A 14,067-nucleotide genomic window follows, 5' to 3' on the forward strand; every position below is an offset into this window, starting at 1 on the left:
ATGTTTTTTTTACATATGTAAATACCTTCAGAAAATGAAATCTGCTCATTGTAGGAGATGCAGTATACTGATAAAGAAATCAGTTATGGCAATAGGTATTTTATCACCGATGTATTTATCTGTAATGTTGAGATGCATTTAACTATATGCTAGTCACGGTATGATTCATACAATAAAACTAAATTCTATAACAGAACACACTGCAGCCTGTTGCAGTGTTTCCTGCTGGGATCAGAACTCATGCTGGAGCTGCAGAAATGAACGCGCAGCTCAACATGTGTCAGGTTGATTGCTGGTTGTAGACATGACATGCCATGACATGATGAATGATGGTCCTAGACAAAAAACAGTACATGATCACCAGTATTATGCTTTGATATACACCTATTATTTTTTCCTGTTGAAACAATACAGTAAAACCTTGAAAACCACCTGCGATAACTTGTGTTTTGCTGTTTTGTTACATGAATATTTTCGGTCAGTTGAACTTTGGCTTACCTCTGGGAGAGTGAGGTTGTTTGTGAAAATGCTTGTTTCCCCTCTAGGTTTAAAGGTGATGTGACTGTTGTTATGACATTTTACAGACATCAACTGACCTGTGACCTTTCATAGGCCCACATCCTACGCATCAGTATGGTACCACAAGACTGAAAAAAAGGCCTTTTGTCTGGTAACTGTAATAACTCTGCTTCCTTTCTATAATCTGTTTACATCACAGCTGCTGCAGATTAACATACATTTCTATGTTGTCCCCACAGTGTTAACAAGTCATTATATTATAATACTACTGAATCTGTACAGACACATAAACGGTGACAATATTTGACCCCAAACACCCCCAGAGGAGCACATAATGACTCACTAAGATGTTTAAAACTAACGGCACTGTTGAGGTGATGTTGAAATTCTAAGTGACGGTACTGTAGCAATACTTAGTCATACATGGAGCATAACAGTGCAACAATTGGGTAAACAGCAGCTGGTTTGATGGATAATGTACCATATAACTTAACCTAGGCCATTATTTTCTAAACCGGGTTATTATTTGCCTAAATCACTGAACTCATCAGAGTCATATTTGGGAGAGGCGTCTATATGGAACGGGCTTTTGATTCTTTTCATACCAAACGTGGTAAGCAATGACAGAAATACAATCACATTATTTAACATTTGGGTGATCTGGGTAAGTTCACAACTTTGGCAAATTGAGCAACAAATAAAGAAATAACCCAGAGGTTGGCAAGAAATCTGTGAAAAGAACAAGAAAAACAAATGAAAATATGTCAAAAATTCCAAACAAAAACCAACAAATAAACAAAAAAAAGAAGGTAAAATAAAAAAATACAAAGCAAGAAATGACCTGGAAAAAAATGCTAAAAAAAAATAATTAATTAAACTATAATAATTATGTAAAATAATTTTAAATATATAATTATGATAATTATGGGCATGTTTCCCTGGCTTTTTAAAAAATAGTCTTCTGCATCTGCTAATCTCATTTTCGTGTGTAACATGCCGATAATACCGTCCTCACTGGTGCTCTTGGCTTTAGTAAAAATAGCTTAGTGATTGAATTGTTAAGGATTTTACCAAGCTAACTGTGTGTAGCATGTCCGTATTGACAAAAGTTAAAACATACAATATATACATATTGTATGTGTGATCTAAGCAGCTAACTAACGTTATCTCCAGCAGGTAGCCGACAACCCTGAGAACTTCTATAAAAATGAACTGCATGGCGACCAGATGGGCCTCCAACTGAGACAGGCCTTTATTTGTCAAAATGTGTCGCCAAACCCGCCTAATAAAAGGGACTGGGCATTTAGTTGGGACTAGGCTTTTGTTTGAAGTTTTACAGTACCTATAAAATGTCTATTAAAATAAGATATGATACAAGATATGATACACGATACATAATACGACACAATACGATATATGATATGCAATACAATATGATACACGATACGATACCCTACCATATGAGATGACATGCGAGACGAGACGAGACGAGAATATAGGATCTTGATTGTCATTGTTAAAAAAAACAACAAAAATCTAGGGGACTTTCAGCAGCATTATAAACTTTCAGAACAACACTGATCACACCTTCAGAGTCAAGTTCAATCAGTTGCGTGCAGTGCAAGTAGCAGTGTTTCACCTGAGATCAGAGTTGGAGCAATGTTATCACGGGGAATACTTAGATCTCAGTCTCATCCCGCTCAGGATGACACAGACTCTCTCTAGTTATGGTATCTCCCCCATAGGGACTTCCTACTGCTCATCGCTGAGCAGAATTCAGCAGAGAGATGATTCATAACGACCGCTTCAGCCATGGGGGGAATGAGAAAGCCATTATTTATGACAGCCTTAAAAACAAGGCTGGGAAATAACTCATCTTATTAGAATTTTGTTAATGCCCTGTAAAATCTCTGTGAATCTTCCCAAACATTTCCATTCTTTGCTCCCACCTTGTCAGCTGTGATCAGTATTCACTGCAAACCCAGGTCTGGAAACACACTACGTGGACTGTTGACGCAACTCACCTCCCATTGCTACAGTAATCAGACAGTCTGTGGGCAAAACATCTCCTGCAAACCAACGCACTCGTGCGCACACAAACCACAGCTCCTGCACAGCTTGCTTTCCGTTTCTCTTCCTGCTTTGTTCAGCAGCCCTGAGGCGTCTCTGACATGCAAATGAGGCGTATGAACACTGCTGAGCTGTTGCACTGCTTTCCAAGGCGGTGGAAAAAAGTGTGTAATTGTAAATGTCATCTGTCTATATCTCCCGTGTAGGGTCGCACTCCCTCAGAAGACCTTAGGTTGGAGGGTACAGACTGCTCAAAAGTTGAGACACATTTTAATGTTGGCTGAAATGACACCAGGTTCAAAGCACACACTCTCAAAGAAAGGTATGTACACATTTCTCACCTTTTAACACCAGTATATTGGCTCTTTTATACTGAGAATAAAATGTCATTGTCCATTGTTATTTTAGGGATTGAAAAAAATTGCTGCGTTTTGTACAGACAACAAAAACCCAGAACTGAGAAGATTCACCACTTTTCAGGGTCAAGGACTAAAGACCAGAGACACACCAAGTCCCCCTGCCTGAGGAGCTGTCTGACTTTTTGCTTCAAGGTAAGAACTGTCCTCATCATGCTCACCAGTACTGCTCTCTTACTGCTTTAATGACTAACTTATTAACCTTATATCTCCATGCAAAGTAAGAGTTTGCTTAACATCTGTGTCACTTACAGCAGCCGAGGTCAATGTAAATAAAAGTCTTGTTGGATGAAAAGAGAAAACAGCCTTATTTGTAGAGCGAAAATGGACTTTATGGATTCTGAGTAGTTTTTGTGCATCATGTTGACTTAAACAAATATTGTAATATAACAGTAAGGAATTATTCTACAGTTTATGTTTTGAAAACACACACAAATTATCCAGTATTTCCTCCAACAATGAGAATATTGAGCTGCTTTTAGTCCCTGGTTGACACCTCCTGGAAAATAAGCAAATTAGACGGTTAAAATGTGCCCTCACCGCATATGTTCGGGGAATGAATGCTGGTCTTCATCAGCTGTCTGTGCGGCTTTGATTAGGACCGGGCGAGGATGGAGCACAGGGAGCCTCCGCTTGATTCTCATGTTGAAGGGACTGAAGGAAGACTCCGGGAACTGGCTGCAAAGTGGTTCATAGAGACTCAAGTGCCGCTCATAGTCCACAACGGCCTCTTCCCCACCTGGTTCCTGGGCTTCGTCACAAGAAAGTAAGAGGAAACATTTCATTATGTGGACAAAAAAACAACTGAAGTGAGCAGTTGGGGGGGGGGTTAAAGTCATATCATAGAATATTCCTTGAGTAAAAGTCTTAAAGTATCTGATATTTTACTGTACTTAAGTATCAAAAATAATTGTAATAAATTAAATCTAATTCAGTACTGAAAGTAAATGTGAATTAAGACATTTATTTTCCCGTAACATACACTACCTTAAAAATTAAGCCTACCTGAAGAAAAACTAGGTTTTTTTTACAACTTCAAGGATTTAAGAACAATTTCCTTTTTTCTCTCCTTCCCTTGCCATTCCTTCAATCGTCTATTCATTCCCTCCTCCCTTCCTTCCCAGTTTTGTGGTAAATAAATAAAATGCATAGGGGAAATATAGCATAGTAAGAGTGCACGTTATATTTAGGAAATGTTGTGGAATACAAGTAAAAGTTGACTGAAATATTTTTTAAAAAATCAAGGACAATACAAGTATTTTTACTTTGTTACATTACACCAATGATAATTTCGCAAAAGTTAATGTAATGCATTTGTTTGTGACAAAAAACTTTTCATTCTATTTTTACAATAATGAACTTCTATACTGACCTGCCACATTTTAAATATAAAAGGTATTTTTATGCATCAAGAAAATAAATGTTTCTAAGTTATTACTGAAGTTCTGTCACTTTAAGTGAGTGTACGTCAGGTAGAGTGACATTTAATCAACCCTTTGAAACCTGGATCAACATTAGTTTTCTAGTGCTGTGCTCAGACGCCTTTACAAGCTGTTTAACCCTTGAAAAACATGAGGAAAAAGTCAGCCAGCAACTTAACAAGAAACACCCCACAAATTACAAGAAATTTGTTATAGGTTACAAGAAAATTACCTGAAAATTGTTTTTTTAAGGGGGGGAATTGAAGAAAAATAGAATAAACTAGAATATTTTATTAAAAATTATTAGAATTACATATTTAAAGTTGTGTTATAGAATATAATGTTAAGAGATTCAAAAAAGAGATTCAAAACTAAGACACGCACATGCCGTAGTCTGCTCACCGGGGGGCTCCCCTTAAAGAGGCCAAAACGCTCTTCCTCAGACTTCTAAGTTTTCTTGTGAGTCGCCATCTTAAATACTACTACTACATAAATACTATATTCTTTTCACATAGAATATAATGTTTGTTTGTTGTTTTTTTCATTTAAAGCACTTTTCTCTTTGTGGTGCTTTTTTTAAGGTAATTTCCTTGCATCTTATTTATTTATTGCTAATATCCTAATATTTATTGCCTTCTCCTCATGTTTTTACAAGAAATCAAACCAATTTGCTCAGGTCTCAAAGGGTTAAAGCTGACATTTAGGGCCCATGGTCTTGCAGACATACTGTAGACACCTACATAAAGATCACAGTTTCGATAAACCCTGGCAAATGACTTGAAAAAAAACTGACACCAAATGGACTTTCCTATGATGTGATGAAATTTCCAAGGTAAATTACGTGATCCACCTTACTCCCCTCTGCCTCACTGTTCCTGTAAAGCCTGGCCAAGTTGGGGCTTTTGGGAAACACTTCTCTAAGTTTGAGTTTTAAAGTCGTTCATGCTCTGTCTACAGGGATGCTGAAGAAATATTTAGAGAAAAGGAGCTGGGCTGTTTTCTGATCCGTCTCAGCGATAAGGCCATTGGATACATACTGTCTTATAAGTGAGTATTGGTTTACTCTCAACAACCTGTTTCCTTGTTTGTTTTTGACCTTCCTTTCTTGGTATATAATTATATTTTATGCAAAACGGTAGGGGGAAATGTCCAGAAAACGATTTAAAATTTTATAATTATCATGACTGTACGACTAAAATTGTGTTAAATAAATATTATTTTTAAGTAGTTTTTTCAGGTCATTTCCTTGTTTGTTTTGGGGGTTTTTTTCACTCATTTCTTGCTAATATTTAGGTAATTTCTTCCCCAGGCCACAAAATAGTATAGCATACAGGTGTATCACTATACAGACAATGGTAAAACTGATTTCTTAAGAAAATATGGTGAAAAGGCAATAAGCATCTTGTAAAAAATTTGAAAATTATATTTTAATAGTTAAGTTATATTTACAAAATATACACCTATAATGAAAAAAGAATGAATTTCAAAATAAGACTGTACAGGAAATGAATTCAGCTTTATTTATTTATTTATTTGACCTTATTTGCAGAAATGTTTTACCTTTTCAGGCTTATTTACACACTGATGGCGTTTTCAGTGAGCTTATTTGAAAAAGAACCTCACTTTCATGACTAAGCTTGTTTTTGACTGGAATTTGTGCCAATCATTCCCTCTTTATTTAATGTTTGCTTATAATATTCATGTGTTATTGCATGTATATCTTAAAAAATCAATACCTCTACAAGTTATTCAGTATTGAAAAGAGCCCAACCCACCATGTGAGGATTTTGGACCAAATCTGCTGTACCTCTGGGACAGCTTCTAAGCAGTGTAAGTGTAGACTTCAGTGCAAGGAAATTACCTAAAAGAAAACAAATGAACAATCAAAGATCAATAAAAAAAAAAAAAAAAAGAAATTACCTGTGCTTAAACAGTGCTTAAAAATATGATAATTCTGTGAAATAATTTTACATTTATATTATATATAGTTATGATAATTATAAATATAGTTATCTAGATATATTTTCCAATCTTTAAAAAAAAAAAGAAAATCCTGAATCTATTAATTTATTAATTTTCAGGAGAAAATTTTTCTTGCCAAGTTGCTCATTGCCTTTTTTAAGCCATGTCTTTAAAATAAATCAAACCATAAGCTCAAGATTCAAACGTTGTAAGGTGTGGCACCAGTCCAGGCTTTAACGGGTTAATAATCAAACACAAAATGAAAGCACTTTTTAAAAATTTCATCTCAACCACAGATCCTGTTTAAGTCATTTGAACTAAACTCGCATTCAAGTTGACATTCATGTTATGTGTTGGGTTTTTTTTGTTTGTTTTTTTTATCATAAATTTGAATTTTGTGTTTCAGAGGCAGAGATCGGTGTCGACATTTCATGATAAGCCAAAGCGAATCAGGACAGTTTGTAGTCTGTGGAGACATTGAAGGGCACAACTCGCTGGCTGATCTCATAGAACACTACAAGACAAACCCCATCCAGCCGTTTGGAGAGTACCTGACATCTTCCTGTTTTGAGGTGAGACAAAACTCCTCACTCATTTTCTTTAATTAACATTGATCAAGAGTGAGGGTCTTACTGGTGTTTTGTTCTTGTTCTTGTAGGTGCCAAATAGAGAGCTGTATGACACCATCCAGGTGAGCCCCAAAGAAAAGCCTTGGGCCACTGTTGGTGTCATGAAGAACACTCGAAAACCACAGACCTCAGAGCAGCCACCTGCACGGCCACCAAAAAGCAACAGGACAACAGAGGTGAGGCCCCTCAGCTTTGGAACCACCTGTCAGAATCAGTGACTTTCTTAAATCACCTCTTAAAACCTATTTTTATAGACTTGCTTTAACCATTTGAAACCTGGATTAATATCACCTGTCTTGTGCTTCATTCACATGCCTTTAACAAAGGTTTAGACCTTTGGACAAATTGGGAAAATTGTTTTTATTTCTTCAGAAAATAAGGGAGAAAGGCAATAAGCAAGAAATGTAGAAAAATATATTTGAAAAATATAATTATAGATTTTTTTAATGTCATAAAAAAATAAAAATAAAAAATACACATAATGAAAAAAGATAGGGGAAAATGTCCAGACAACCATTTGTAATTATAATGATTGTATAACTAGAATTGTGTTACAGAATTACAGTAATATATATTACTTTTTTTAATTACTAGTTTTTCAGGTAATTTCCTTGTTTGTTTTGCGTTTTGGATATTTTTTTAGGTTTTTTGTTTTTTTTTCACTATTTTATGTTAATTTTTTGTAATTCCTTATTAAGTTTCTAATTACCTTCTCCCTATGTTTTTGAAATAAATCAAGCCAATTTGCTCAGGGTTCAAAGGGTTAATGTGAGGTTGTCTCGTTAATTTGTCTGTTAATTGATCTTTTAACTTATCTTCTTATCTTATCTAATCTATTCTTTCTTGATCCTGCTTATTATTAGTAGTAGTAGTATATGTTATCTTTTTTTTAAAAAAAATTATTATTCTCATTATTATCATGGCTTCTTTTGTTAAACAGGAAGTACCACCTTTGCCCCGGAGGATCAGAAACCTTGATAGTGGCCCCCTGAATGACCCGGACAGGGTTTTGTACGCTCAGCTCAGGAAGCAATCACCAAGGGAGATACCCAGATTTCAACACAGCTGTCAGGACGGTTTCCCTGGAGAAGGCAGAGCTGTGAGATCCACAGGCCAGGATCAGAACAGCAGGTGTAGTCCTCCGTCTGGACCAGAGTCTGTCTACTCTGAGCTCAGCCTGCTGGACACCAAGAGCAGGTCTTTACCACGTCTGGACAACAGCTCGGATGCAGAGCAGTCTTATAGGCTGAGCGCACCCCCACACACGCCACCCAGACTTTCCCCCAAACCCGTCAGAGAGACCACTTACTTTGGCCAACAGCTGGAGAAGACAGACTCGAGCAGCAGAGCGAGCAGCAGCCACAGCATGGAACACATGAGTGACGGTGCTGTCTATCACCTGGCTGGCAAGCCCGGTAGCCCACACACTACATCCTCTCACACCAGATCATCTGCGCCAGAGCAGCACAGTGATTCGGTGTATGCTGAGGTCCCAGATGAAGCCGTCATCAGCCGCTTCCCTCATGACAACACTTACGAGCTGATTCCCTGCCACGAGGACGCAACCAACACTTATGAGCCTCTGGAGGACATCAGACCCAAACATCACCACTCATCCTGGGGGTTAAAGGTTGGTAGTCAAAATGCTTTCCATTGAATACTTGATAGGGGTCGACAGATTATCAGCATGGCCGATTATTGGACCCCATATTTGGCGTTGTACTAATTATCTGTATAGGTTTATTTGAATGATCACCGACACAATCAATTAAAAAGTGCAAAGAAAGGGTCAGCAGGGAGGAACTTTTACTTTGTGAAACCACAGAGAGCTATTTTTATTTTTTCATTTTTTTATTAAAATTTTCACTTGACTTTATTTAAAAAAAGTTGCTGGAAACTCGCTGTATATGATGTTAAAATTTTTAAGTTTGGTTAAACATTTGCTAAAGGCATTTCAACAAAGTTCTGTGTTGGAATTTCAAATTCTGAATATTGAAGGACAGATTTTCATTGTAATTGTAAATGCATATCGGTTTCAAATATCGGTTATCAGTCTCATTAACTACTAATAATCTGTATCAGTAGAGCTGTTCATCTTATTTATTTAATGATAAACTTTTTTCCCCTCCAGCAGAATGATAAACCGAAATGGCTGTTCCCTGAGGTCAAGAGGAAATGGTGACCTTGCCAGCTTCTGAAGAAGATGTTCACTAATTTTACTGACACTACTGTCTAATAAACACTGTGTAGAAGCCTCTTTTATATATTTAATATGGACTTTCATTGCTATTCAAACATTTTCTGTATTTTGTTGTTTCTTGTATTTATTTAAAAGATACGCATTAACATTTTCTTTTCTGATTTTAAATAAATAAGAGTATCAAAAGCTTTTTTTCCAGAGAAAAATAGATGTGCTGTGTTTACTACTGATCTTTAAAAATACTTTTGACTCCAGGTTGCTACCATAAATGCTGCACTCCACTCACAGTAAAAATTATTTGAATACATATTTCAAATTTCCGTGTATGACAGCAATGAGGAAGTGTGTCAAAGATGTTGAAATGTCGTTTATTATCTTCTATCATCTGCTTCTCTTTTGCTCTCTAATTATAGTTTAAACAACAGAGTAACCTTTCTTTGTACTTGCTTTCAGAGTTATCTTTTTAGGTGATTACAGGCAGTAACATTTTATAGAACTTGGGTGGCAGATACAGTATATGGAAATAAGAGGCTTCCCCTGCAAGTGTGTAACGCAAACCAAGATATTCTAACCCATTAAAATGTAAAACGATTTGGCTTGGAAGATCAACAATATTTTCCGTCTCTTTCACAACTTTGATTAAGATGATAAAGTGTCTCGAAAACAGAGGTTAACAGGATGTAATAAGCGCATGATTGCATGTCACTGTGTATCTGGATAATACTCAAAGCACACAATACACTTGTTTCAGTATATGCAAAATAAAATGAACACTGGAGAAAAAAAGGTAGCAGAAAAATCATATCTTCATTCTATTATCACAGCAGCATAATTCTGTAGTTCTTTGGTGAGGACAGGCAACTCAAGAGATTTCAAATACACTATAAATCTAAAAACATGTTCTGGTTACAGTTCTTTTTAACCCCATATTTAGCATTTATAAGCAGTAGATTCATACTTAATATGTTTTTTATGAAATACTATAATGTATTATTATCGGTATTTATTAATGTATCCGTCAAAAATTCTGAATTGGACGAGAGCACATTATGCTCCCACAAATATTTAATTAAAAGACCTTTGAGGTTTTTTAACCCTACTTTTGGCATTTAAAAGCAGTATATAAAGAATTAATTAACAAATGGTTTATAGCACATTATACAATCAGTCTGATGAAGAGTGAAACATCACTTTGGTGGTAAACAAAGTTAATAAAGTAAATGGTTAATAAAGTATTCACGGACCCATAATCTAATGTTTGGACTCAGTTTTTTCCATCTCTAGAATGATCTTTTTTTCCAACACGTCATGTTTATTTTCTGGATGAGTATGCTTTTGTAAAATTTTTGAAAAATTACACATGAGCCCTAGCTAAATTAATCAATGACTGACTCTACCACTGTATAAACACATTTTGCCATTTCTATAAGAATAAATAATTTATACACATGAACAAATCTCTCACAGGCAGGCTTTAGGCTGTTTATATATACAATAACTAATAAATACATTAACTCATGAAATCTGGGAAATCGTGGTTTCAAGAAAGAAAGAAAGGTGCCCTTCCTTCTCTTGGAGCTTCTCACATTTTCATGGCCCTCATCAGCAGATGGAGTTTGAGAACTGACATTTGTAATGAAATACCTAATTGCAAAAAAAAAAACACATATGATGAATAATTATATAGGCCTAACATATTTAATATTTATTTAGAATGTGTTATAAACCAATTGTAAATGAATTGTTTATATCAGGCTTCTACAGGCCAAAAGAAGGGTTAAAAATGGCAAATAAGTCCAAATGTAGGGAATATTGCTACACTGCAGCACTAACTTCACAAGAATCTCTCCATCTGCCACAGAGCCGTCTGTCAGACCTCCGCTGTCGTCATGCTGTGAGAGCTGAAGGCTTCATCTTAAATTACATCAAGTTAAAACAGACAGGGTCCCGTGGAGAGAAGTCAGTGTGAGCTTCACACCCTGTTTGGCCCCTCTCAACCACAGAAACAGTCGCTCACAGTCTCGGCTGCTTTACAGCCTCAGTATCACGTTGCACCAGAAGCTTCTCTGCTGGAATCATAATTAAACAGATGTTCTCGGTGAGACTTGTAATTAATGAAGCCACACAATTGGCGCTGTATTGCCTTGAATATTTGATGCCGCCCTCATAAAGGGGACTGGAGATAATAGGAGAATTAACTGGCTGCTATGATGACTGCACACTGTTTAACTGACTTCAACATCCTCTCCTTTCAGAAGAGTTACCCCAGCTAGCAGGGAACGTTCCCACAACATTGGCCAGCATTACCTACAAGTTTTAATAATGTTTTAAAATAAAACATCTTGATCTAATGTTCATAGCACCTTTTAAGGATGTTTATCATTTCAAATAATGATCCTGTAAGGTTAAAAGCTGAATATGATGCAGTGTTATAACTGCAACATTCTGAAGATGTTTTGGTGATGGTGAGAGGTGATAGATTACAGAATGTCCGTTTATAAAACGCTCCAACATTGTTACATGAGAACAAAGGGAGCACGTTTTCAAATCAACATTCAGAAAATGTTATTGAGGACTGAGATTACAGACTTTTTAATGAACATGTAATGCAATGTGATAAGTAAACAACATTTTTTTTAATATATTTTCTAATGTTTAGAGAGAATTAACCAGGTTTCATATGCTGTTCAGATGACTTAATTAGTGGATTTTTTTTAAAGCTTGAGAAAATTTCTATTTCAAATTCAAAATTCCTATTCAAAATTATTATTATTATTATTATTTATTTATTTATTTTTAATTTTCAGGTCATTTTTTAAAATGATGATGATTATTATTATTATTAGAATAAGCAATTCTATTAGAGAATTGCTTATTGTCTTCATGTTTTTTTTTAAATCCAGCAAATTAACTTTAACTTTAACTTTATTAACGTTTTTAAGAGTTAAAAAGAACATTCTGGGAGCTTAAACAAAACCTACTGCTGAAAACATTAATAAAACATTGCGCTGTACCATTCCCAGAGCGTTTTAAGAACCAAAATTTGCAAGTGGGAAGACACGCAGTGTCAACTTTACCTTATTTTCCATAGCTGGTGGTGAGAGTGAGAACAATCACATCTCTGTGGCTTTACTTTGCACACTCATATTCGGTGTTTATCAGCATACATGTGTATGATTTTTGTACTAGAGCTGGCCTGAATAATCGACCATCACAATATCTAAGACTATTGCTTCGTAACACACTTGAGATGGAATGATGCTGAGTTGCTTGTTATGTAGCTTTTGCCTGCAGCCAGTGTCCCCATTTCTATTTTGTAGCTGTTTTGTATTTGTCAGACTCAGCAGCAGCACTCATGCTTATTTTGCAGCCATTGCACAAAGACGTGACGATGACTCGGATGTGACTCTGAACAAAATGTTCTCCATATGACTCATCTGGTACAACCTGAGCTGAGGCAAATCTGTAACCCACAGCCCAGAAACCATAATTACCCCTTTGACACCAAATTGGTTTGATTTCTATCAACAATGTGGGGAAAAGGCAACGAGCAAATTAACGACACATGGCTCAAAAATTTGCATAACATGAGTAAATAAGTCACAAAAAAGTGACCTATATAAGTACACACACACACACACACAGAAAAGCAAACAAACTAAGCTATCTGTCCAGTGTTACCATTGTTGTCCCACTTCTCACTAAATGGGAAAAGAAAAAAAAAAGTAAAATATAATATATAACAACATTTATTTATTAATATGTATTTATTTATTTATAATTTTTTTTTTTACATTTTTGTGTAACATCATTTCAAATATAAAAGTATTTTAATTATAATTATAGTTTTCTGGATTTTCCCTTTTTTTTTCTTCTTCTGATAATCCTTCCCTCTTCTTTAAAACTAATGTTTAGTTAATTTTCCTGTCATGTTTTACTAATTTCTTGCAATCTGTTGGATATTTCTGGCCAAACTGCTTGTTGCCTTTTTCCACCATGTTTCAAAGAAGCAAAGCTTTTGAAAGGCACCTGAATGCAGCACAAGAAAACTGATGTCGATCCAGGTTTCAAAGGATTAATCGACCAACATGACCACAGTCGTTTCCTGCGGCTTTCCCATAGAGATTAAATGTGTGCCCGTGGTGTAATCATGCTTGTGATTGCTGAGGCAGCTCCCTCTTAACGATCACATCCTGCTTAACAAGCTATTATAGCTGCGATGATGGGCCATGCAGAGGTGCAGTCATTTCCGCTCCTGGATCATCGTGGGTGGGAGTGTTGGGGTGAACTGATTATATGGATGGGCTTTTACTGATCTCATTTAGGTTGCAGGTCAGCTGAAATGGTGTGTCTTTTTTGTTTGTTTTTAAGATATTTTTAGGACTTTTGTAGCTGGAGATTGACAGGAAGGAGAGGGGATGACATCTAACAAAGAGCCAGTGGTCAATTTCAGGTCGCTGCCATGCATCCCATGTAAGCTAAGTAGCTTACATGGGATGCATGCTCGGCTAGGTGAGCTAGAGTTGGCCCAACTCGGTTTTATTTTGAAATCACAGGGAGCAACTTAGCCAGAAATATCCAGAAAATTGCAAGAAATTAGTAGAAAATATTTCTAAAAGCGAAGGGACAAATGTCCTAAAACTACAGTAACAAATTATAAATTAAATGTATTTTTAATTGTTTATATTTGCTTTGACAGCTTACTGTATCAGTACTTAAATACATTAGTTTTAATAAAAAGAATTACTGAGATTTTATTATTATCATTATTATTATTATTATTATTATTATTATCATTATCATTATTATTATTATTATTATTATACTCATTCTAATTTATATGTTACCCA

At 35.7% G+C, this 14,067-nt stretch overlaps 1 protein-coding gene across 5 annotated transcripts; it reads left to right on the top strand.

Annotated features, from left to right (window-relative positions):
- The first annotated feature begins 562 nt into the window (after positions 1-562).
- Positions 563-10,448, top strand: LOC121950355 (uncharacterized). Of its 5 annotated transcripts, none has more exons than XM_088080564.1 (9): positions 563-670; positions 2,796-2,911; positions 2,998-3,140; positions 3,605-3,771; positions 5,384-5,473; positions 6,795-6,960; positions 7,047-7,193; positions 7,958-8,647; positions 9,149-10,448. In XM_088080564.1, the coding sequence occupies exons 2-9, from the start codon at positions 2,863-2,865 to the stop codon at positions 9,197-9,199; spliced, it is 1,503 nt and encodes a 500-aa protein (XP_087936690.1). In that variant the 5' UTR covers positions 563-670; positions 2,796-2,862; the 3' UTR covers positions 9,200-10,448. The 5 variants fall into 5 exon arrangements, with proteins under 5 accessions (XP_087936690.1, XP_087936692.1, XP_042352253.2 ...); XM_088080566.1 differs by having other exon boundaries at positions 3,070-3,140; XM_042496319.2 differs by lacking the exon at positions 563-670 and having other exon boundaries at positions 2,686-2,911.
- Positions 10,449-14,067: the final 3,619 nt, after the last annotated feature.

This window comes from Plectropomus leopardus, chromosome 7, assembly GCF_026936395.1.
Source record: "Plectropomus leopardus strain MGB_pleo_1.0 chromosome 7, ASM2693639v1, whole genome shotgun sequence".
In the NCBI taxonomy this organism is placed as follows: domain Eukaryota; kingdom Metazoa; phylum Chordata; class Actinopteri; order Perciformes; family Serranidae; genus Plectropomus; species Plectropomus leopardus.

Coding starts and splice junctions, on each gene's coding strand:
- LOC121950355 (XM_088080564.1), top strand. CDS start 2,863: ATGTTGGCTGAAATGACACCAGGTTCAAAGCACACACTCTCAAAGAAA. Junction 2,912..2,997: donor GCACACACTCTCAAAGAAAG/GTATGTACACAT, acceptor TTGTTATTTTAG/GGATTGAAAAAAATTGCTGC. Junction 3,141..3,604: donor GTCTGACTTTTTGCTTCAAG/GTAAGAACTGTC, acceptor GGCTTTGATTAG/GACCGGGCGAGGATGGAGCA.